Source organism: Euwallacea similis, chromosome 1 (genome assembly GCF_039881205.1).
Source record: "Euwallacea similis isolate ESF13 chromosome 1, ESF131.1, whole genome shotgun sequence".
Taxonomy (NCBI): domain Eukaryota; kingdom Metazoa; phylum Arthropoda; class Insecta; order Coleoptera; family Curculionidae; genus Euwallacea; species Euwallacea similis.
Window position 1 is genome coordinate 9,440,342 of NC_089609.1, and position 25,575 is coordinate 9,465,916.

A 25,575-nucleotide genomic window follows, 5' to 3' on the forward strand; every position below is an offset into this window, starting at 1 on the left:
TTAAGTATGAAAAATGTTGAGACTGCAATTACAAGCTGTGGTCAAGTTTGTGGCGGATGTGTTTGTATTGCTTGGTTTCACAGGGGAAAACTGAAAAATCATCAATTCGAAAGTCACAACTGTAGCTGCTGCCTAAAACACCAATAATCACTATGAATTTATAAAATTTAACAAACAATCTTGCCTGTAGGAGAAAGTTTTTTGTGATAAGAAAGAATCCATGACCAGTTATTCCGTTGGGTAAATAATTAATTTGTGTTATGAGGCGGCTTACCTACGATTAAATTTATAATAGATGAACTTAACGATTTGTCGAATTTCCTTACATCAATGGTATAGTCATCTGAGGGAATTGAGTACAGATATTTGAGTGGTTTTCTCGCAGCTTCGTTTAAAGTGGCCGAGTAGAGGGAAACCGCCACGAGCCGGAAGACTATGTAGCCGAAGGAGTAGAAAAAGTAAATGCTATCCAGGATCGAGTCTCGTTCTCTACAGAATAATTCTTCTCTAAGTTTCAGATTTTATGACCCTCAAGTACCTATTTACTTGATGCTGTTGTAGAGTTGAATGCAAAGGAAAAGTATGTTGTTCAAAAAGGAAATTAAAACCAAGCCGGCGATCTGAATATCGACCACTTTAGTCAAGTTCGAAACTTTGAAATAGTCCTCGCGTATCTCTTTCCAAAACTTACCTGGAGGGTTCTAAAAATTCCTTTCAAAACATTGATTTTAGTTCATTTATTTAGAACTCACCTTGCTTTGTTTGATCCTATTCGATATCTGGTTGAATTTTTCCCTCAGTGAAATGCTAATCAAAACTATGAACAAATCCGTGAAGTTCCACGTAAAAGTGCTGATAAAATTTGTAAACTGCAGAAAGATTCTTTTATTTGCATTTTAGGTCTGCATCCTAATAAAGCTGAGCCTTACCTCCACTAAAGCTCCAACCCAATGCGAGTACCGCACCAGGGTGAACCACTGAGGAAAAGCGCACCCGAAGTAAATTTCCACGGGAAACTGCTTGTGTTTCTCGCATCTTAAGGTATGATCGACATTTGTGAGAACGAACAAAATGTGCTCGACTAAAAAGCCATTGAATATCACAAATATAATCCGACAGCAAGACTCACTTAATCCGAAGAACATGAAAAATGTCGAGGTCCAAATGTTGAGCTTCCTGATATTTTTGTTACAGCTGTAGTTCCTCATGGAGAATTCTACGTAAGAGTACTCCTTGAGAATTTTTCTCCACTTATAGGCGAGATAGATGAAGTGGATCGATGCGAACGAGTTGAAGATGTAAAAGCTTGTAATAGCTGAAAAAGACCCATAAATAATTGCGTTTTTGTAGTGCTCTTTAGGTGATACTCACAAGTCTCGTCAATGACGAACCCATGCAGCGCTAACTTCAAGATCGCAGCAATACCAGTGGCCAACACGCACCCAAAGTGAATCAGCGAGTACAATAACTTGAGACTCAGGAACTTGAAGTTCACATCCTCAAGTCGTTTCCCCACATCATGCAGGGGCATAACACCGAAGCATTGCGACAGAACCAGGGCAAATCGGATGTTTTCATGGAAATTTGGAGACTTTCTGTACATGTTCAAATGGTTCACATTACTTTCTTCAATGTTAATCGAAGTCTCCGATTTTATTTTACGCAGAACCCTCATCGGTGTATTCGAAAATATCCGTCTCTTCGTCGTTGAACAGTTGAACAGTGTGTGAGCATTGTCAATCGTGTTAATGTATATTTCCTGATCTTATCTGGATCAATAATTGTTCGCCTCTGATTGCATTAATGAAAATCAAGTTTTGTTTTTGTTTGAACTGCTCAAAGACGGGAAAACACACCTGTAAGACTGTTTTTGAGGCATTATTTTTTTATTATGGCGTTTAATTGCAAGACGCTCTTATAACTAACGCTCTTTAAAGGGGAAAATTGTTATAAGAGAGGTAAGGCATCAATCAATCGTTCAAGGAACGCCTACACCGCAATTATCTACAAAGAGTTTCCAACTTTAACGAACTATTATTGTTTTAATCGTGTGTTATTATGTTACGCAAAATATTTACTTAAACTAGGATAAACATTAATATGTATCTTCAGTATATCAGCGATTGTTTATATCATGTAGGCTTTTGGGGATTAATCTTTTGCTAAATGGATAATTGATTGCGCTTTTATTAGATTTAAATAGTTTATTAACTGAACGACGTTCCAAACCATTAAGTTTTTAAATTCGTGTGTATGTTTGGTTGCCTATGTGAATTCTAACTGCAGGCTCCAGGGAGAAAATAACGAGAGCAAATTCAGACGTTTAATTAATCTTTTTTTTGTCTTTAAAGCTCGACTCGAACATCTGAATATTATAACAAATACTCATCTTTATTAAGTTTGCATCCCAGGATAGAATTCTGCAAGTCCATTAGCGGGTTGGGACAAGCGATGAAGCTCTTTGTCTTCAAAACGCCGTTTCGGCCATATATTTGTTTTTTTTCAGGGTTAAAACATACATAAAGGAACAATAAAAAGCTGAATGATATGATCATAAGATGTACAATGTAATTAAGAAAAATGTAATATATATTTTTTTTTATTTAAAATCTAAAAAAAATTGATATCTCCAATGACTACACTGGACTTTCTACTGTTTTCACACTTTTAAAACATGTTTAAATTTGGGATTCTTTTAGAGTGTTTAAACTTCCCTGCAAGTCTCGTAATCATGTTATTTAGCTTTTAATTATGTGTTTTAGTCCTTAAGAACAGCAAATTTAAGGTCAAAACATTGACTTTTTGAAAAAAACAAGGAATTTCAATGTTTGTCCCGACCCCGCTAATTGACCAGCTGAATTATGAAAATTTTGCAAAGTTTACAGTTTCTTTGTGATTACCGATTGAACTTCTCTTCAACGGTGCTCACTTTAACTGTCCTATATATGGGTATTTCAAATTCGACCCTCACCATTGGGATCTCGTAAACTAGAGGAGATACGAAGAAGTTTAAATGGGGGCAAAGTTGCGTAATCTAGCGCTTGATCGAATACCATTTTCAAAATTTTAACTTTCTGAGAACTTCCGAAGATATCCGAGAAAAACTAAAAATTGGAGAATCTATTTTTTTTTTTTAGTGTTATTTGATAAGGAAGATTAAATACGTAAGCACATTTTCATTGCCACTTTTTCTCAGCTACACGATGACATATTCAGATTTGCCATCCGACGTTTCGTCTTTCGGCTACCATTATCAACTTTATTTTTTCTTATGGGCGCCATATTGGATTTTTCGATAGAAAAATAGTGCTTTTCATTCTGATTTCATTGATATAAAACTTCTTATAATTTACTTTTTTAAAAGCCGAAATATTTAAATAAAAAGAAATATTACATAGTTGGCCTTGACTTCATCGAAAGACTTTCTTTTGTTCGCATTATGTGACAGAACTTCTCAAACGAGATTAGAGCGTGCGCAGATTTCCAATGAAAATGAGCTTCAGAAGGGAAGAGAAACGAGATATGTTAAGACTATATTACAAATTTGATAGAAACACTACGAAAACAGCTCAAATGTATTTTGAGTTATATCCGGAAAGACAACAGCCGCATAAAACATTATTTAAAACTTTGGATCAATATTTAGCTGAGTTTCGTACCTTTGAAAATCTTCTTCCATTCTGCTTCCATACTTCATTTTAGGTTTTTGGTCAGTTTGGTGAGTTTGATGCTTTGGAAATGTTCATCCAAAGTTTTATGCGGCTGTTGTCTTTCCGGATATAACTCAAAATACATTTGAGCTGTTTTCGTACTGTTCCTATCAAATTTGTAATAAAGTCTTAACATATCTCGTTTCTCTTCTCTTCTGAAGTTCATTTTCACTGGAAATCTGCGCAGGCTCTAATCTCGTTTAAGGAGTTCTGTCATATAATGCGAACAAAAGAAAGTCTTTCGATGAAGTCAAGGCCAACTATGTAATATATCTTTTTATTTAAATATTTCTGCTTTTAAAAAAGTAAATTATAAAAAGTTTTACATCAATGAAATCAGAATGAAACGCACTATTTTTCTAATGAAAAATCCAATATGGCGCCCATAAGAAAAAATAAAGTTGATAATGGTAGCCGAAAGACGAAACATCGGATGACAAATCTGAATATGTCATCGTGTAGCTGAGAAAAAGTGGCAATGAAAATGTGTTTACGGATTTAATCTTCCTTATCAAATAACACTAAAAAAAAATAAAAATAGATTTTCCAATTTTTAGTTTTTCTCGGATATCTTCGGAAGTACTGGGAAAATTAAAATTTTGAAAATGGTATTCGATCAAGCGGTAGATTACGCAACTTTGCCCCCACTTAAACTTCTTCGTATCTCCTCTAGTTTCCGAGATCCCAATGGTGAGGGTCGAATTTGAAATACTCTGTATGTGTACTTACAGAACGCCCCTCGTACATTTCGATGGGAGCCGTTTGAGATTGCGCCACCTGAAGGCTGACTTTGACAACATTGCACAGTGGCAAGAAATCTATATGGCGCATGCCTGTGTTAGATTATGACTTAATTAAATTAATAAATGTTAGAAAATTTTGGTTTTTTTGTTCTATTTCTCTTTACCTTACCCTAATGAATAAACTTTTCATTGTTTAATTTTTTTAGTGAACGTTTGTTTGATTTATTATGTAAAATATACAGGGTGATTCACGTAACTGTTTCATTAGAAACTTTTGTAGTTGTAACTAATCTAAATTTTTCATATTTGGCAGTTAAACTAATATAGATACACTCTACTTTTTAAAAATATTTTGAAAGTCATATCACTTCCGGTTATATCGGAAGTTAAGGTCAACTTCCTTATTTCAAATGGAATACCCAGAATATTTTTGCATTTTTGGAATCTAAGGATTAAGCTGATTAAATTCTTATTAGGTACTCCTATACCTAAACCTAATCGTTTCAAAGATATTTTGGTTTAAAAGAAAAATCTGTCTAAAACACCATTTCTATAAAATTTAAAATTATCAGCTATTATTGAAGCTGGCTTCACGAAAATTTGCTGACATGTTAACTAGATATGCTAGATTAAGTTAATGTGAAAAGTTTTTATAAATATCATACAGGGTGTCCAAAAAACCACGTCATATTTAAAGAACTTTGATAGCAAAAAAGTCGCTTATTTCAAATGGAATACCCCATATATTTTTATATGTTTAGAATCTAAATTTAATTCTGAATCGATTACTATTAAGCATCCCTATACCTAAAATTAACGCTTTTGCTCTAATTGGCAATTTTTTAATATTGTACAATAATAATTCTAAGTATCTTAGTTGGCTTTGAAAAGAACATGGCTGCTTCCTGTAAAATGCGGTCATGTAATTATCAATTTAATAAGTTCGCTCAGCAGTTTAGAATCATGAACTTTAATAATACTTATTCAAATAATGATATTTTTAATTTATTCTTTATTCATGGAGAGTGTACCAAAGTTTTGGAGAGAACTTGCCATACATTCAACGAAAGATATCCGCATCTTCCGAAAATCACAAAAAACAAATTTAGGATATTGGAATCAAATTTTTTAAGACATGGAAAAGTCGAATTTAAAAAATCTTATTCTAGACCCATAATAAATAGCGAAGACAATGAAATCACCGTTTTAGGATATTTTAATGCAAATCTGCATTTTTCTATTCGAACTGCTTCTAATGATTTAAGTTTGTACTTTTGTTGTTATTAATGATGGTAATTGTTTATCTTCAATTAATGTTTTTTACAGATTTATCATATTCATCAATTTAGAGGATTCTAAAGAAACATAAAATGCATCCTTATTCTTATAAAATTGTACAGTCGTTTAAACCGGGAGACGAAGTTAGAAGAAGTAAATTTTGTGAATTTACGCTTGTTCATATTCAGGAAGATCCATCATTTTTGTCAAATATTATATGGACAGATGAAACAAAATTCACAAAAGGGGGGCTTATAAACAGAAGAAACCTTCATTATTGGGCAGAAATAAATCCTCAATTATTCAAAGAGGCCCGTCATCAAGATAGTTTTAGTGTTAACGTGTTTGCCATGATTATGAATAATGAAGCAAGATATTTTATTTATAATGAAAATTTAAACATTTTAAAATATTTAGATATATTGAGAGGTATTGTCTCCGACTTTTTAGACACTTTACCTCTTAATATGCTACAGACTGTTTGGTACCAAATGGACGGTGCACCGGCTAACTCTTCCCATGAAGTTTATGAAGAGATGAATCGGACATTTGAAGACCAGTGGATCGGATGTAACGGACCATGGAAATGGCTACCAAGGTTACCCGACTTGACGCTCCTAGATTTCTTTTTATGGAGTCATATAAAATCTCAGGTTTATGAAGTTTCCATAGAAAGCAAACAACATCTTTGTGATAGAATTCGAGAAGCTTTTGAAGACCTTCGCCCCATTACAATTAATAAAGTGACACAACATGAAGTTAAAAAAAGAATTTTGAAATGTTTAGAAGTTAATGGCGGTCATATTGAACATTTATTTTATTTTTATTTTATTTGTTTTGATTTATTATTTTTTTATTTATGATGGGACTAGAATAAGACTTTTTAGTTTCGACTTTTCCATGTCTTAAAAAATTTGATTCCAATATCCTAAATTTGTTCTTTGTGATTTTCGGAAGATGCGGATATCTTTCGTTGAATGTACGGCAAATTCTCTCCAAAACTTTGGTACACTCTCCATGAATAAAGAATAAATTAAAAATATCATTATTTGAATAAGTATTATTAAAGTTCATGATTCTAAACTGCTGAGCGAACTTATTAAATTGATAATTACATGACCGCATTTTACAGGAAGCAGCCATGTTCTTTTCAAAGCCAACTAAGATACTTAGAATTATTATTGTACAATATTAAAAAATTGCCAATTAGAGCAAAAGCGTTAATTTTAGGTATAGGGATGCTTAATAGTAATCGATTCAGAATTAAATTTAGATTCTAAACATATAAAAATATATGGGGTATTCCATTTGAAATAAGCGACTTTTTTGCTATCAAAGTTCTTTAAATATGACGTGGTTTTTTGGACACCCTGTATGATATTTATAAAAACTTTTCACATTAACTTAATCTACCATATCTAGTTAATATGTCAGCAAATTTTCGTGAAGCCAGCTTCAATAATAGCTGATAATTTTAAATTTTATAGAAATGGTGTTTTAGACAGATTTTTCTTTTAAACCAAAATATCTTTGAAACGATTAGGTTTAGGTATAGGAGTACCTAATAAGAATTTAATCAGCTTAATCCCTAGATTCCAAAAATGCAAAAATATACTGGGTGTTCCATTTGAAATAAGGAAGTTGACCTTGACTTCCGGTATAACCGGAAGTGATATGACCTTCAAAATATTTTTAAAAAGTAGAGTGTATCTATATTAGTTTAACTGCCAAATATGAAAAATTTAGATTAGTTACAACTACAAAAGTTTTTAATGAAACAGTTACGTGAATCACCCTGTATATTTGGGATTTTATTTTACTGTATAATACAGGGTGTTTCAACTAAAATTTTTACCCGTTGAAATTACCGATTTCGTACAAATGCAGGAAAAATGCTAAAATATGTCAATTTTAACTTGAGAAGTGACCAAATTTTATCTTGGTTTTGAAGTAATTTCTGCATCCCTCCAGCGCCCACAGCCACATCTTCAAAAATTTTAAACGGCAAGAGGGACCGAGTGACACATCATTTTAAAGCCGCTTGATTGTCTACCAAACCGCATCATTTTTGACTGGTAATCCCTTTCAATTTGGTTTGGTTCCATTCCACAAAACTACGATTTTATCAAAAATGATAAGGTTTTTGACTAATTTTCAAGGGAAATAAAAGTTTAGAACTCAATTTGGTATTAAATGGTATTGTCCGTGTGTTAGTTATTTTATAGATAAAAAAATCCCGACACTTTTAAATCTTACCTTACCCTTAAACCAACCCTTATTGTGCACTAATTGATTTCAAATTTCTACGCATTAAAGATGCTGATAAGAATCAAACATATTCCAAATTTGGTTGCGTTGTGACGACGCTTCTCTGAAATATGCCATTTTTGGAAATTTACAAACCAACTTCGGAGGTCAATATCTTCCCAACTATTAACTGTAAAAAAAAAAACAACAACTCATCACGTTTTGATGCCCCCTACACGCACCTGTTTTGTGTCGGTTTCGTTACGATTCACCCTGTATATACAATTCGTCTTTGAATGGACATGACGTAATATGTTTTCAATGAGGAACTACCTGCTACCAAATGTATAAGTTCATTGAGAACCACATGAGACAAAGTGTACACATTTGATTTTAACGCACATATGAATCATTTTACGAGGAGTTTCAGTGTAGGTGACTTTCAGACAGCGATATTTTATCTATAAGTGAAAATCTGTATTTGTCTCCATACATTTCCGTTCTGAAATTGATAATTCAAAATTTTAAGCACTTAAACTTATTAAATGTTGTCAGATACTTTTAGTGCCAAATTTCAATGATCAATAATTTTCAAAGTCACATTTGATCAATATCAATTTAAAGAAAAAATGTCAAATAGTACGTGCAACGGAGAAGTGCGTGTTTAACATGGAGATATTTGCAATGAAAGGCAATTAAAAGGCATAAAATACCCACAAAATTGCAATTATATATTTAACAATAACACAAATAATAGTACAAATAAAGGGGCTATGTGATGGTACTTAAAGACTCTGCAGCCAAATTCTCCGTCGAATCGTTCTTTTGCTGATTCGCTTTGTTGTTTCTAATTGTAACGACTGCAGCCAACCCCATCACCAACGCACCCCCACATACGTAAGTTAAAATATCCCTGTAAAACTCCACATTTCCATCCTTATGCACCCCCTGTATAACTTCCACTGCCACTCCGTTGGAGAGCTTGTCGGCAAAACTCATAATCCCATAGATGAAAGCGCCTCTACTTGTTTTGGACCCGATTAAATATGTGGTGATATCTAGGCTGGATACCAATACTATAGTGGAGGCCGTCCCCAGTATGGTCGATACTATGAAGATTAAGTAGGTAGTGTAAGTCTCCCCTTGACCCCAATGTATCCAGATGCATCCAGTAATGCCCACAAAAGCACCTATGACGAAAGTGATTTTTCTGCCCATCTTTTTCGTGATAAAGCCCACTAGGAAAGAAGCTGCAAAGCTTGCAATGTATATGGCTAGAGGCACTAAGGCCAAAGCGCTGGCAACCATGTTGAGACTTTCGGAGAGATAGAGACTAATAAAGACTTGGGTTAAGTTGATGAATAATCTGGAGGACATGTACACGGTTCCTACTAAATATAAATTAGGATTGCAGAAGAGTTTTTTTAAGCTGAGGGCCGGTGAGGCATCTTCGTCATTTTCTCCAGCACTCGAAGATGGCTCTTTGATCATAAGATAGAAAATAATAGAACAAACTATGCCAAAGCTCATGACCGACCAAACGATGTACTGAAACTTGACCGCATGATCCGGGCCTAGTTTGTCTTTACTGCTTCCAGATATGTGGAGGATTCCCCAAGTGACCAAATAAACCAGCACGCTGGCCACAACGGTGGCTCCATTGCGTACTGCGGCCAGTCTGGTGCGCTCATGTTTATTAGAGGTGATTTCCGGGATCAGGGCCATGTGGGCAATCTGAGTTGCCGCCCATCCAAACTGGAAGAACGTGATGAAGAAAGAGTAGTATAACATTTGATTCAGTTTGGGGGAGGAAGAGCAGCCGATACAGGGCGAGAATATGAACGGAAATGTGAAGATGACGCAGATCGTCCCCATCAAGTACCATACTTTGCGTTTGCCGAATCTGTAAATCCACCAATCTCGGGATTTGTCCGAGTTGTAGCCCACGAAAGGAGTAGCGATGGCGTCCGCCACTTGGCCTACCAGGAGGAGTATTCCAGCTTGGCCATTGTCGAAGCTCAGTACCTTGGAAATGGTGATAAGAGGTTAGTGCTGAAATAATAAACTGCTGAAAAATGCTAGATTTTTGCACTTTCAAATTTGGCTCTAATATTTGCTTGCTACACTTCATTTGTCCGTGCTTTACTTACATAGTGGAAAAACACCAGGAGATAACTGAACCACAGAGCTGCACAGACGTCATTGAGTATATGTCCCAAGCTATAGGCCGCATAGAACTTGATCTTAAGTTTCTTGTTTATCTTGAAGCTGATGTCGGTTTGGATGGCGAGTTTAGATTCCTTCTTTTCCATTGTTATAGTATATAAAATTAATAGGGATTAAGTAACAATAAAGGTTAAATATATTATAAAGGGCTTTAGGTTCTGCCTAACATCGACAGCCACAACAAAGGCCACAACAAAGTTGATAACAGCAAAAGATTTTGGCTACTGCGAAGGTGTAGGAGCATACGTTGGGCATCGCCTTGGTTTGAGGGAAGTTTCCTAAAATAAAATTCAATTTTCATATTAACTATTATATAATTATATAAATGTTTAGATAATTATACAATTTTTTATATAATTATATAATTTTTTATATAATTATATAATAATAAATTATGTAATATATATAATTAGTGAACGATTGCTGTAATAATCGCGACTTTATAAATATAGGGTGTCCGGAAATAACATTGAAATATTTTGGGAGAGATTAAAAAAATTAAAAAAATTCTTCTAAACATACCCCAAAAAATATTTCTTAAAGGGGCATAAACGTTTTAAAGGAGGAACTCTGAAGATGGTCCTCTTGCAATATTTTCGAAACAGTTTGCGCTAAAATTATGAAAATAATTATAAAAAATGTAATAAGTTGGAATGGGAAAACCTTTTTTTGTTAATAATTGCAAATTTTAGTCAGGGGCGTCACATACAGGGGGTCTCCTGCGTAAATGTTGCCCTTACTTTTTTGTTTGTGACATTTCTTAATTTGTGAAGCCAAACTAGTGAATCTCAAATATTTTTAACTCAAGAAAGTTTTCTTATTTCATCACATTAGAATATACTGTTCTTTAGAAAAATTACTTTTATAAACCTACGCACGATTACATGGATCGAAATCTGTAAAGAAAAAAATTAAAGTATGCATTGAGATGAACGCAGGCTATTTTCAACATTTGATGTAAATAAGTGATAAATTCTTAATAATATTAGTCTTGTTATTGCTGGCTAATAAAAAAAATACTTGTATTACAAGAATGCCTATTACACAGGGTGTCCCACCGGGAACCGCCATTACACATTTTGGGAAAATTATGAATAGCAACGTTACGAAAGCTTAGTGGTTTGGTAAGAGCCAGGTGTTAGGACTTGCGACGTATTGTTTTATCACGGATTATGGTTGGGTTATTTATTAGTTTAAATGTTCAAAGTTAGTTTAAGAAACTGATGTTACGCCCATGGACAACCCCAGCCATTGGGTAATACTGTTGGAATTCCCAGCGCTTAACACCCATCTTCGGCTGAGGGAAGTTATTTTATGATTGGGATTTCCAGCGCTATTCTTTGTCGGACTAACATTGTGAATTTAAATTAAAGGTACCGCCAAACGAATACAATGGCTGGGCTCCAATAAAGCCCAGCGATCGTGCCTCTAAGAGCTACGCTTTAACGCGACAAGGTAGCCTAGAAGCCGCTAATGGGGCCCTATCGGGGGTACGTCTATGGGCGTTACACCTCCGTATCAATACTTAAGGAGGGTGCGAAACTGAAGAAGCTCTTTTCTCGCCACTTCATCACGAACTCGTACGCGTTAAACTCTCGTCAACATTCTTTAAATAACGCATTTCTCGATATTGTATAGTTGTTAATGTTACCAATAAACCTTTGTTAAGTTAAGGTTTAGTTTCTTTTATACGCGAAAACAGTGTCTCTGAGACTGCGAACTCAGGGTGGTCCTTCATAATCGATCAATCCAGTCCACGATCTACGTAGTTCACGGTTATCGTATCGAAAAGGGTGAATCGACCCAACCACGTACACGCGCCAAAATTTGGACCTAACACCAGGGGAGACCTCGTCTAAAAGATTTTCAATGACGCCACACTTCTGGTTTCACCGAAAGTCGATACCTACTTGCTTATTTGAAAAGGAACCCCGTATACATTACTGCATTTTTGGATTCTATGTTTAATTTTAATACAAGTTTGTTAACATATTGGCTATCTTTGAATTAATAGTTTTCAAGATATATGCATTTAAATGTTGAAAGTAACGGATACAGATGTCTGCAAAATTGCAAATTGTTAACAAGCGGAAAGGTATTTTGTAACTCTTTTTTTGTCACAATACTGTAGAAGATCCATATTTTAGTACGCTGCCAAGCTTTGAGTAATATTTTCTATAGGGTGTTTACAAAAATAGAGTCCACTTTACACACGTTTACGTATGTGACGCCTCTGACTAAAATCTATAATTATTAAGACAAAAAAGTTTTTCCACTCTAACTTATTATATTTTTTATAATTCTTTCCATAATTTTGCGAGAAAACCATCTTTAGAGTTCTCCCTTTAAGAGGTTCTAGCTCCGTAAAGAAGCAATTTTTGGGGTATGATTATAAAATTGAACAAAAAAATTTAATCTCTAGAGTAGCCTCCCAAAATATTTCAACGTTATTTTCGAACACACTGTATACATAATGTCCCTAAAATGACTATATAACGTTTGACCTAAAATTCCGTAACCAAAAATAAGGTGTTCTAGGCAAATTTATCTATATTTGTTGTTGCTTCATTTTGTGTCTATAGGGTGCAAAAAATTTCAAATTAATGTGTTTTTTTCGAAATAATTGATAAATGCTTTTATCGATTTTTTTGAAATAATTGATAAACGCTTTTATCGTTTTTTTCTAATTTTGAAACTAAGAGTTATTGCATAAATTGGCGTGTTTTGAGCGGGACCTTTTTTTAATGCGTGGCAATATTGAAAAATGGCGCGTGGTTCGCAAATAAAAGTTTGTATTTTTGTTACGCCCTATATGAATTACTTTAATTTTTTCTTCGCCACTAGTTGCTTTTATTTTGAAACTTTTTTGTTTGTCAAATTTTCACCAAACATACTGCTTCTCCACAAAAAAATGATTTACGATATCCTGTAATTTATCATTGTTGTGAAAGCTACGTTAAAAAAAGTCCCAACGTAATGCCGAAAGTACAAATTAATTTCTTGAAACGAATTTGTTTATGTATTCAGGAAAACGGGCAAAATTTTAAACATTTGTTATAAGAATTAAACTAATTTGGTAGTTATTTGCTTTTTTCATGTTTTCGTCGCGACTAAACAACAATGATGAATTGTAGGCTACTGTAAATTTTTTTCTAGAAGAACTGTATGTCAGGCGAAAATTTGATAAGAGACGAAAAAGTTTTAAAATAAAATCAGCTAATGCCAGAAAAAATTTAGTCTTTCGTACAGGGGGTAACAAAAATACAAACTCTTATTTGCGAACCACGCGCCATTTGTGATATCTCCACGCATTAATAAAATATCCCATTTAAGTCAAAACACGCCAATTTATGAAATAACTTTTAGTTCCAAAATTAGTAAACATTGATAAAAGCGATTGGCAATTATTTCGGAAAAACATATAATTTTTGAGAATTTTAACGTCCTGTAATGGCAAAACGAAGCAACGTTGGATATACACAGGTAACTTTGCATAAAATGCTTTATTATCGGCTATTTCAGGGGCGCTCTGTTGGATTTCTGATACAATTATTCCCGTCCAAAATTCAATAGTCTTTGTGTTCTCAAATTTATTGTCTGTAAGAGTCAAGTTTGTTCAATTTATGATTCTTTTTCTTAAAATAGAAGAAAGAAGAAGATATGGGCTCTTGGGTTTTTTTGTCACTTGAAGTTAATATTTCACCCATGTAAAGACCAGATGACCGGAACAATAAATCAAGAGAATGGTTGCAGTGTTTGATCGTTTTAATACAGATGAGTGGTAAAAGTGTGAGTCTTTAGTAGTCAGTTCGTTACAGATCTTTTGACCGTTAACACGTGCCTTCTGACTGTAATAAAGAAATTAGAGTTCTAAAAGAAGCGATCTGTCTTAGATTCTTTTATTTGTATACCCCATAATCCAATACGCTCTGTATGTTCATATGTATATGTTCATATATTACCTATTATTACTAAAATTTTCCATAAAATCCAATAAAGGCGATATTAATCGCGCACCTTTCTTGCTCTAGTAATAAAGTAATAAATTTGTTAAAATTCAATCTACTGGTTATTGTTCTAGAAAAATACCCTCGTTCGTTAAGGGTTAATCCAATTGTTATTTACGTTAGAAGGCCAACGGTCTTGTGTTGTATATTGCTGTATTTCGTACTATTGCCTACATTATAAAGGATTTTCGTTTTAAGCCAACGCAAAACAATATGCGCTTGACAATATGGCGAACACAAATGTTGTTTAAACTTGTCACTTTAACGTATTCGGAAGCAATTAGGTGTTTATTGAAACTTATCAGGGTCAGATCAAATTACTATTTATTCGTATAAATATGTGATTATTTATTGGAAAAAAAGTGAATATTACAACGTTTAAAATTATTTTCAGTCTAGTCAATCTGATAAGGTTGCTTAGCAACAACATTACAGCGTCCGCTATTGTAACGCTCGATTTATTGGCCGCAAATCAGAACAGTATCGCACAGAGTAAACAGATTTACCCGGACGTTATGAAATAAAATCTATTTGCGTGTTATCTTGTGGTGATTAAGAAAGGAACGCTGTTATGGAAAAATATTTTCTACTTAAACGTACCTCTTAAAATGTCCCACTTAAGATTAAATGAGTTTTTGAGGCAGTTTTCAATTAGGTAGATATTAATTAGAACCACGTTGAACGTCACCGGGTTGTACGGTTTTTTATCCTTGAAGTAGTCATTAAAGAGCGTAATCTATTCAGCTTAACAAGAAGTGAGGAGCAGATTTCCTCTCGAGTCTCGATGAGGGGAAAGATACTTACAGGGATGCTCCATGAATATTAGCCAGGCAAAAGTACCTACTTTATTTAAACAATTATGGGCCCCTAAGACTATAATTGTGTATAAATTTCTAAATTTTAGGTTTAAACGAATGTCCACAATTCAAAACTCGTGAATATTGGTGTGTTCCACCATACTCCTTACAGTGTTCAAGACAAATTCCTTATCTATTTAAACCGCTCATTACCATCTATAAAACCGAAGTAAATATTGGAATTTAAGGGTTCTTCAGTGCGTGAAATGATAATGAGCAAATATTTCTAATTTCGCATTTCGCATAAATATGGAAGCTCTCACAAAATTTTCGATATGTGATGTCCAAATTTTTTTATTTAATTATTCTTCACAAATATTGAAAATTTCAACTCACTACGCCTATGACTTTTGAGAGCTAAAGTTCTAAATTTAGACATAACAGAGACATCTTGAACGTATAAACCACAGTAGCGTATTGTCGTTCTTAATACTAATATAAATTTCTCAAAACCTGATCAAAAGAGTAGGTTTCAATTGTGCTCCATAACTTTAAATTCGGTACTTCTACGCCAATGCATTTCAAGAGCTGAATTTCCGGAAAAAATATATTCTTAATCTATAAATTTATACAAAACACAGTGGGGTATTAAGGTGCATAACATATTGTCGATTTTTTAAAAATGTTATTGCAAAATTGCCTGCTTTGATTATGCTGAAAGTGCTTTAAATTCGTACTCATTTCAACTACGCCTATGACTTTTAAGAGTCAAAGTTTAAAATTTTAATATTTACAGGACCAGATGATCAATTCAGCCAAACCACAGTGGCGTATTATAGTCATTATCACTATTACGAAATTTTAAAAACGGGTAGATTAGAATTTTTCTGTCGAATCCTTTAAATTCGGATTCAATATGTCTAATTCTTAAGACTCATTGAGAGCCAAACATCTAACTTTCGAAGTTGGTAGAAACAATACGAGCGTATACATTTTTGTAAAACGCAGTGGCGTGTCGTCATTTTTAATATTATTGCAAATTTCTCAAATTAAAAAATCTTTAAAATCGGGCTGCCTATGCCAATGAGTGTTAAGAATCAACGTTAAAAATTTTCGGACTTACAGAGGTTTTCTTAATTCCCAAATGTATGTCGGATAACCCGAAGGCGAGTTGCTTCCAGAAGCCATGAGTCGCAAATTAAACACTAGAAAAAGTCACACTTAATACCACTAATTTATTACTAAGAACGAATGTCACTAAGATTACACTAATTTATATTTACACGAATATTTATTGACTACCGTATATGGTGATAAATGTCTTATGCCAATGATCTCTTTCACCAAAGGTAGACCGTCGATCGAATCAAAGGATGAGAGACATGACAATCCGGGGCCAGACCTCTCAATCTCAACTCTCGATAATTACTGTTCTCCCTTCCTGAATTTTCATTTTTTGGTCCGCTGGCCCCGTTTTGCCCTCCTTGCATGTTAAAAACAAGTGTGTCCCTTATTCCCGGGGTTCCTGGAAGTCATACCATACAGAATGATAATGAATGTTTTTGGTCGACAGAATAGCGAGAAAACCAGAACCCTGATTGATTACATAGGGTCCTACCAATGCAAAGAGTCTGTCTGTCTGTTTACTTAGGGGTATTCGCTAAATTTGTGATGGCGCCGACATGTATATAAAACTTAGTAGTGCAACATCGTTCAAAACATCATTACCAATTATTCAACATATGGAATTTTTTTAAATATATACTACGTGACAAAGAAAGGTAAACACCCATTAAAAACCATTTTATTTTGATAATTTTTTGCATGTTGACTTATCTTAAAAAAAGAAAGAAATGATCAAAATTTCAAGTTTATCTGTTAATTTTTTTTTAGTTTCCATGGGTCGTTCCTTAAAAAAATAAAATTTTGTTTAAACATTTTTGTTCACATTTGCATCGCAACTTTTGTGAAGTGTGTTGCAATCGGTCATAATTTTTACTCATTATGCCTAGAGTGCGTAGAATTGAACAGATCCGGCAGCTTAGTGACTTTGAGAGGGGGCGGATTGTTGGGTTGCGCGAAGCAGGCCTGTCGGTCAGAGAAGCGTCTAGAAGAACTAACAGATCCTTAGGAACCATAGTGCGGTGTTACCAGGCGTGGACTCAGGAAGGCCGTGGGCACAGAGCCAGAGGCACTGGGCGACTCAGAGGAACCACAGAGCGCGAAGATCGTCGATTGCGACTTTTGGCTCTTAGAGACCGATGTAGCAGCAGTCGAGCTATTGCAAATCAGTGGTTTGAAGAACATGGGAATAGGGTTGGTATGCGTACAGTATATCGCCGAATACGAAGTTTTGGCCTTTTGTCCTATCGTCCGCATTGGGTGCTGCCTCTCACTGGCGAACATCGATCTAACCGCTTACAATGGTGTAGAGAGAGGATTCAGTGGGACCAAGAATGGACTCAGATGATCTTTAGTGATGAATCCCGCTTTTGTCTGGGGATGAACGACGGTCGGGCAAGGGTGAGAAGGCGACGGGGTGAAAGGCGAGATCCACAATTTGACAGAGAGCGTCATGTCCACCGTACTGTAGGCGTTATGGCATGGGATGCTATCGCGTATGGTAGCAGGTCACCCCTAGTTTTCATTAGAGACAACATGACTGCCCAACGCTATATCCAAAAAGTGTTGGAGCCATATGTGATTCCATATTTTCGAACTATCCCGAACGCTATTTTCCAGCAAGACAATGCTAGACCTCATATTGCTAGGCAAACAATAACGTTCATGGATCAACATCAAATCAACTGTTTACCCTGGCCACCTCGATCGCCGGATCTGTCTCCTATTGAACATGTCTGAGACATGATTGGCCTCAGACTGTTGAATTTACAGCACCCTCCACAGACTTTAGCAGCCCTTACTCATAAAGTTCAGATTGCCTGGAATGAGATACCTCAAGAAGACATTGACAATCTTATTAGATCCGAACCCAGGCGTATCAATGAGTGTATAAGGAACCGTGGATGCTCAACATACTATTGAAAAAAAAAATGAAGTTCTTCCTCTGATCTTGCTGAAAATGTAATCATTGCATAAGTATGTGGTACTGAACACGTACAAAAAAAAATTATCAAAATAAAATTATCTTTAATGGATGTTTTCCTTTCTTTGTCACGCAGTATAATTCTACTAAAAGTGCTTTATATTTCGACTGACTACAACTACGCCTATGAGTTTTGAGGATAAAAATTTGAAATTTCGAAATTTACTGTTTAATCTATAGGAAATTTAAACAAAACACAGTGACATGTCAAGGTCGTTAGCACTTTTATGAATTTTTCACAATATGATTGTAATATTCTTATTTTTCTTTAATTTAACTCCAAGTGTTCCAACTCAGTATCCCTATGAGTTTTCAGAACTGCATGATTAAAATTTAGGATTTAGAGAGATATCATTAGCCTACAAATTTCTGCGAGATACAGTGGCGTATCAGTGTCGTTACAACCCACATAAATGTATTTCTAAAATTGCTAGTTTTATTTAATTATTAAATATATTATTAAATAAGTGTTGGTTTAGGTTATGACTTGCCACTTCTATGACTTTTGACTGCTGAATTTCAAATCTTTTCAGACTTTGCAAAAACACTTTTATCCTTCAAGTTAAATATACAACAGTGACGTATCATGAACTATGCACACCTAACTTGAAGCATTTTTTAAAAGTATACCCCAAAAAAAAATTATTTGGATTTAAACTGCGATGCACCGCGCCTGTGATTTTTCAAAAAGGCGATTAGAATTTTCAGGCCTTTCGGAAACACTGTTAACATACTAAATTATATACGAACAGTGACGTATACAAAATCAGCAACGCAACCCATTCATTACAACATTTTTGACATCCCATTATCGTATTTCAATGAAATTTGGTTTGAGGCTAGAATCGACCATTTTGAATCCAAGTAAAATAACGAATGGCGGCACTTCCGGTTATATCGGAAGTAGTTACCAACTTCGTTATTTTAAATGAAACCCCCTAATTTTTTGTTATTTTAGAATTTCTCATTAAATTTTAAGGCTAATTTATGTAAAGTGTTTTATGTCTAAAATTTACCATTTCTGAGTTATATCGGAAAATTTGAAAATTTTAATAGCTACATATAAGATCGCTCGAAAATCGGTATTGTGTGTTAACCGCTGCGAATTTTGGAATGGGTGTTGTGGGGCTCAAAGAAGACCTAATCAGCTATGTTTTGATTTATTTCAATTTAACAAAAAGTCTTTCACAATCCTCGAAACGTGCCTTGACTTCAAATTTTAATAACTTGTTTATTTCAAATGGGACACCGTATCCAGAATCGGTCAAGGTAACCTTAATAATATTTGATACAGAATTAAATTCTAAACTCGAAAATGCTTTAAAATAAAGGCTGTCCCATTTGAATTGCGCAAGTTATTGAGATTTGAAATCATACAACTTCAGAGGCACGTTCCGGGAGTTGTGGAAGATTTTTTGTTAAATTTAAATAAGTTAAAACGTCGCTTATTAGGTTTTCTTTGAACCCCAGAGCACTGATTTCAAAATTTGCAACGGTTAGCGCACAATACCAATTTATGTGGGATCTTACAGCTGTTAAAATTTTCAAATTTTTCGATATAACTCGGAAACGGTAAATGTGAGACATAAAACACTTTACATAAGCTGACCTTACAATTTAATGAGAAATTGGAAAATGATAAAAAATTCGGGGTTTCCATTTAAAATAACGAAGTTGGTAACTACTTCCGGTATGACCGGAAGTGCCGCCATTTTTAAAATATTTTTCTTAGATTCAAAATGATCAATTCTAACCTGAAAGTAAATTTCATTGAACTACAATAGTGGGAAGCCAAACTTTTTTTAATGAACGGGTAGCATGACTAAGCCTGTATAATGAACCCCACCCATTGCATTAAAATTTTTTTAATGTAACACTAAATACTTTGTTTCGATACTCAACCTTTCGACTCCTCACCGACGCCCAAGAGTTTAATGAAATAAAATTTAAAAATCAGGATTATTTAAAGAGATACATATTTGAAGCCTATCGAATTACTTACAAAACAGTGGCGTTTCTACTTTTTTAATTATTTCTTTTACATATAAATAAACTGCCACTTACGCTAAATTAAAAAAATTAGGTAACTTAATATAATAATTAAAAAAACACTGAAAAATGAAATAGCACTTAGCAACCGAACCACTGAAAGATAAATGCATAATCCAAAACGAGCTAAAAACGGATTTCTGCAAGCGTTATTATACTTTTTTCGTGTTTGTAGTAATATCGGTCGACTTGTCCCGGTATTCGGGCATTGTATAACTTTCTTACTTAATTATGTAATAAATATGGAGTAAAACAACGTTACAGGCAGCTTATGAAAACCATCACGAATAAAAATCGTGGGAGAAATCAATTAAGTGTTAAAAAGAAAAACAATAAATATATCTGAAAGAGATGAAATTTTTGTTCTAAGAGTTATGTATGTTTATGCTCACTTAAAAAGAAAATTGCAAAACTGAATTTGAAAAATTGTTACACAAAGCAGACGGAGGTATATTCAATCATTCTTTGTTTAGCAGAAGACAAAGCAATTGATTATAGAGTAACTATTGACAAATATTGAAATAGCTGACAAACATTTAGATGCGATTAAGTAAATAATATGACCATTATTCCTTGTTTTAGCTCTTGAACGATTATATTTCATATTTTTATATCAAATTAGCCAACGAGAATTTTTTCAAGTTACAAGCACTTGTAATTTGTACGTCATGGTGTTTACAATAAAATAATTTCTATGATATATTTGTTCATAGGTAATATCACGGGTTTTGGAAACAATTGAGTTTTCTGTTTATTTTCTCAATTCGAGTGGGGTGGCGAAAATACGTTTTCAAGTGCGTATTGGTCAAATATTGTTGTCTCCGATTTAATCAAATGCAAAATATGTGAACGAAACTATTTCATAGAAATGACCGCAACAAATTGATTGTTAATCTGTGGAAGAAACCTAGTCGTTTGTGAGTCGAGGTGTACACCATAAAACGTTTTCAAATGGCTATGTTTGCGTAGCCATCCGGTTAGCATACGGTCTTTTGAACTTCAACTCTGTATATGAGGAATTTTTCATGGAAAATTTAGAGAATACAGATAATGTAGTACTGTAAAAAATAACCATAAGCATTGACATTTTTTATCAGAAATAAGTGGAATTTGATCTGGCGATTTATATAGGATGTCTCAAATATGAGGTATCTTTATAATAGCAAAAACGTGAGAAGAAAAATTAGTGCAAGGGATACTTAGTTCACATGCAAATTAGCCAGATATGGAAGCTTTGTGAAAAAAATTACAATCAAAACAATTAAATATCAAAAAAAGTTACCGCACCAAAGTGGTGGATAATCTTTGGGAGAAACATAGTCATTCATGAGCCGAGGTGTAAGTCTGATTGCATATTACAGGGCATTCTCAAATAACTACGTTTACATAGTCAACCGCTTAACGTAATACAACCTTTTAGACTTTGACACTATATGTTATACATATACTTTTTGCATAGAATATTTGGAGAATGCATGAGAGGTAGTACTTTAAAAAATAACGAAAAGAATAAAATTTTTAATCACAGATAAGTGGAGGTAAATCTCGAAATTTATACAGGATATCCCAAATGTGAGGTTTCTGTATAAGAGCAAGAATATGAGAAACAAAATTAGTGCAACGAATAAGTAGATTAAATATAAATTAGTCAAACATGGAAGGTTTGTTGAAGAATGCAAAATAAAAGAATTAAATATCGAAAATAATTAGTGAAACAAACTGGTGGATAATCTTTGAGACAAACCTAGTCATTTGTGAGCCGAGGTGTATGCCTGGTTGTGTACTATAGAGCTGTTATTTCAAGGATTGAGAATATTTCAAATTCGGACAATTTGCAGAGTCCTCTTTTACTCATAATGTTAACGAAAGACGAAGTCGGTTTTTGAGCCCTGAAATACATACGGGGTGTTCCAAATTTGATTCGCTTCCGAGGAAATATTTTTAAGAAAAAAATTCCCAATGGTTCCCTTATTCCCAATTTAGTACTTTGAGGGGTGAAATATGTAAAGAACCATTATTCATCCCTTAATGCACAAGGCATAAAACATGACACCACATTCCCAACATAAATCTTCAAAAAACCGTTTACGTACCTGACATTTATATGAAAAAAAATTCTTCTAAAGATATAAAAATTTTTCTAACTTGAAGAAGCACCGAATTGTCTTGGTTCCAATAACAACTTGAAACTGAATGAGATCGCTTAAGTACCCATTCGAAAGGATTCATCAGCTGTTTTCATTTTTTAATCTGATTTAATTGTTTGATTTGGAGTAGTGCAATTATAGTGTAAAGACAATGGCGGGGATTAAAAGAGGGAACGTAATACTCGACAACGGTTATATAGTTTTTCTTAATATTTATTTACTTTGATTGCCAATTGCATGTCCACACTATTGATTTATTAATAGCCGATATGGATCACGTTTGTTGAGAAAGGTGGAAAATCATTATTGTTTTGGCACGCACCTGAGTTTTAAGTGATAATTTTGTCGTGCATATTAGCAAAAAAAAGATATCTTGATTTAGATTGGAAGTGTAAATTGAGGAAATATATTTTCCAAACAATTCCAGTTAAAGCTGCAAAATAGGACATATCTTCTATAAATTAGGTGAAATGGAATATATTTTTTCCATCAAGAAGTTTGAATGAATATTTTTCCATAATATTTTCAAGGATTTACGAGACTGATGTGTAAACAATTGAGAGAGTAAATAAATTTGGTAGCTCTCACAAAACAGATGAATGAAGCAGCGTTGTCACTTCGCTCGCAGAGTCCTGAAATGCAGGGAAACATACTGAACATGGCGATCAAGAAGTTGTTGGAAAAATATACAACACTGTCTATAGGTGATATAAATTTGCTTGTTGAAAGAAAACAAACCCAACACCATTTACACTATAGACAGCCAATGTGATTAATTTATTGCTTAGACAAAGTAAATTAGTCATTAATTTTCTCTTTATGATAACACAGTGGAAATAAAAAAGAACAGGCGGCCTGAGCCTCTTCAAAAACATAAAACAGATCTCACACACACTTGCTCGTTCTTGGTTGACAACCCTAGTAAGGTCCCTATTAGTCGCCTTTTACCAATAATAACCGACGCTTCTTCCAAAACTTAACAAAAGGCAATTTTCGAAGAGTTTTAGTTATTGGTGGTCACTTGTTTTTTCTCGCAATAGCATAGTAATATTTCAGAAATTTAGTTTAACCGTGCAGTGTATGTTTTCGTATTTAGTTAAATAAAATTAGAGTGCAATCAAGCTCCAAGTGTCTTTCTTGTGTCCGTTGAGCGCAGTATAAGCTGTGGTCCTTAGACAAATCGCTTAAGGAGTAAGGACATACAAATCAACCGTTGACATTGTCTTTTAACTATGCCCCCCTTGTGTTTGGGGTGAGACATCGAGTGCAGATAGATTTCATTCTCGATCAGAAGTTAAAACGGCAACCTTGAAAAAGCGCTCAGATGATTGGAGATTTAAACTGAATGGTAAATTACCCCATATCTTTAAAGTTTTTAGAGAGACATCTATATAAACAATTCAGGAGGAAGATGAAAAAACGCAGGTTTGGCAACGTTGATGCAGATTTGATTAAATGTAGCGGCTCACAAAGACAAATGAATGATGCAGTGTTGTTGGTTTATGTCTAAGAGTCGTGAAAAAATGTAAATAGGTATTTTGGAAAGAGTAGTTACAGAAAGTTTAAAATAAAGCATTGATAATTCTAAATTGTTTATGAAAAAGCACCAAAGAAACGTGAGGCAGGGTTGCAAGAATGCACGACTCTGGAAAAAGTAAAAAAGTAATTTTTTTTCATTTAAATCAGATAATGTAATGGCTCGTCTTAGACACAGAGGCTTCGAATCCGACTTTCTCCTCCGGGGCCAATCTCTGAGTCTTAAATGCAGTAGAATACTCTCCGTTATAAAAAGGACGTTTTGTGGGAGGGAGGCCACATGGTGTGAAAACTAGTAGATTGAGAAGCAAAAAGGATAGCTATAAGAGTCAAATCGTACGTAGAATATTCTATTTATTCAGTATATGCTACAAAGAATTCTACTGTGTGTAAAATCTCATTGTTAGTAGAGTTCCTTCCCAAGAGTTAATCGATTCTCTCATTAATAGCATCCACCGCGGCATTAATTGAGGTCTACAGAGTTAAATTGATGACCTCAAAGACAATACTATCGAACACACTTTGGATTTATTGGATAATCAAATTAGCCAGGTACTCAAATCGTCCTAATCCCGTGAGTTTTATGTCAATTGATCTGGAAACATAGTGTGTTTTCTATTGCTGTTGTGGGAAACTACAACATTTTATGGACATTTTATGGATACGTACCCACTTCAGTAACTTCGATATTGTCGGCAAAGACATGAAGAGTATTAAAATCAATTTCAAAACGCATTGTTAGCCTGAAATCCGTAACCGTTGATTTGACGTTTCTATTGGCTGTTGTGAAGCCCACATTCATCAAATAATCGTAAGTTATCTAAAACGGGCAATATTTAATATGTGATTTTACCTTTAATGGAATATTTAACTTAAGAAATAGCATTAATCAACAAAAACTTAATTTTTTAAATTGTGTTCTATTAAAATTAACATATTCTTAAATTAAAAAATCGTTTAATTAATTAAAGGATTTTTAAAATTTTCATATAATGGCCAATGAATTATGTTGTGCAATCATAACGGGAATTACAAGGTGGGCGAAAAAAGCTTTTAGTATTCCGTCTTGCAGTAATTTTAGTGCTGTATTATAACTATAGGGGACACTTGAGTAGATCATATTCACCGGAATAAAGCGTTATATTAAAAATTAGATAATTAGCATGATTATATGATAGTTTGACTAGAAACCACTTTGCATATTAAATCACTTAATAGACAACGTTTTAGGTATTTACAGTGCGTTTTTCGTAGCGCGCAAAATAGAACTTCATGTGTTAAAAGTATTAACTAACTAACTAAACTATGTATACTAACACTTACAACTTTTTGACCTCACGTGAGTAAAATTTCAACCTACATGGGGTGTGAAAAACACAAAAAGTGCATTTTTCAAGACACTTTGTGTCATTTTAACTTATTTGAAAACAACGAAACAGCGAAATATATTGTATTGAAGTCCCCATGGCTCCCATAATAAACTGTATATCTACGTGTTGTATGACTAAAAATCTAATCAATAGAAGAATCTTCGAGATTCGGGAATGACAAGATTCTCCACAACTTCCCCAGAATTGTCCATGTTTACAGAACATACATTGGATTACATTTAATTTAATCTTCATATTATTTTTTTTTTATACAAATTCTCTCACCAACAAGTTATCATATACCACCGGCAATGCAACTTCCAAGATCTTGCTTCTAAAAGTATGTCTAGCAATAATAG

The 25,575-nt window shown here is 34.0% G+C and overlaps 1 protein-coding gene across 1 annotated transcript; it reads right to left on the reverse strand.

Moving 5' to 3' along the window:
• Positions 1-25,519, reverse strand: LOC136412836 (uncharacterized). The gene is made up of 11 exons (XM_066396064.1): positions 25,502-25,519; positions 10,129-10,482; positions 8,751-10,003; positions 8,139-8,161; positions 1,372-1,764; positions 930-1,315; positions 753-869; positions 547-701; positions 327-489; positions 185-274; positions 1-132 (listed from the first exon to the last, which is right to left on the reverse strand). The coding sequence occupies exons 2-11, from the start codon at positions 10,288-10,290 to the stop codon at positions 1-3; spliced, it is 2,874 nt and encodes a 957-aa protein (XP_066252161.1). The 5' UTR covers positions 10,291-10,482; positions 25,502-25,519.
• Between the last annotated feature and the right edge of the window lie 56 nt (positions 25,520-25,575).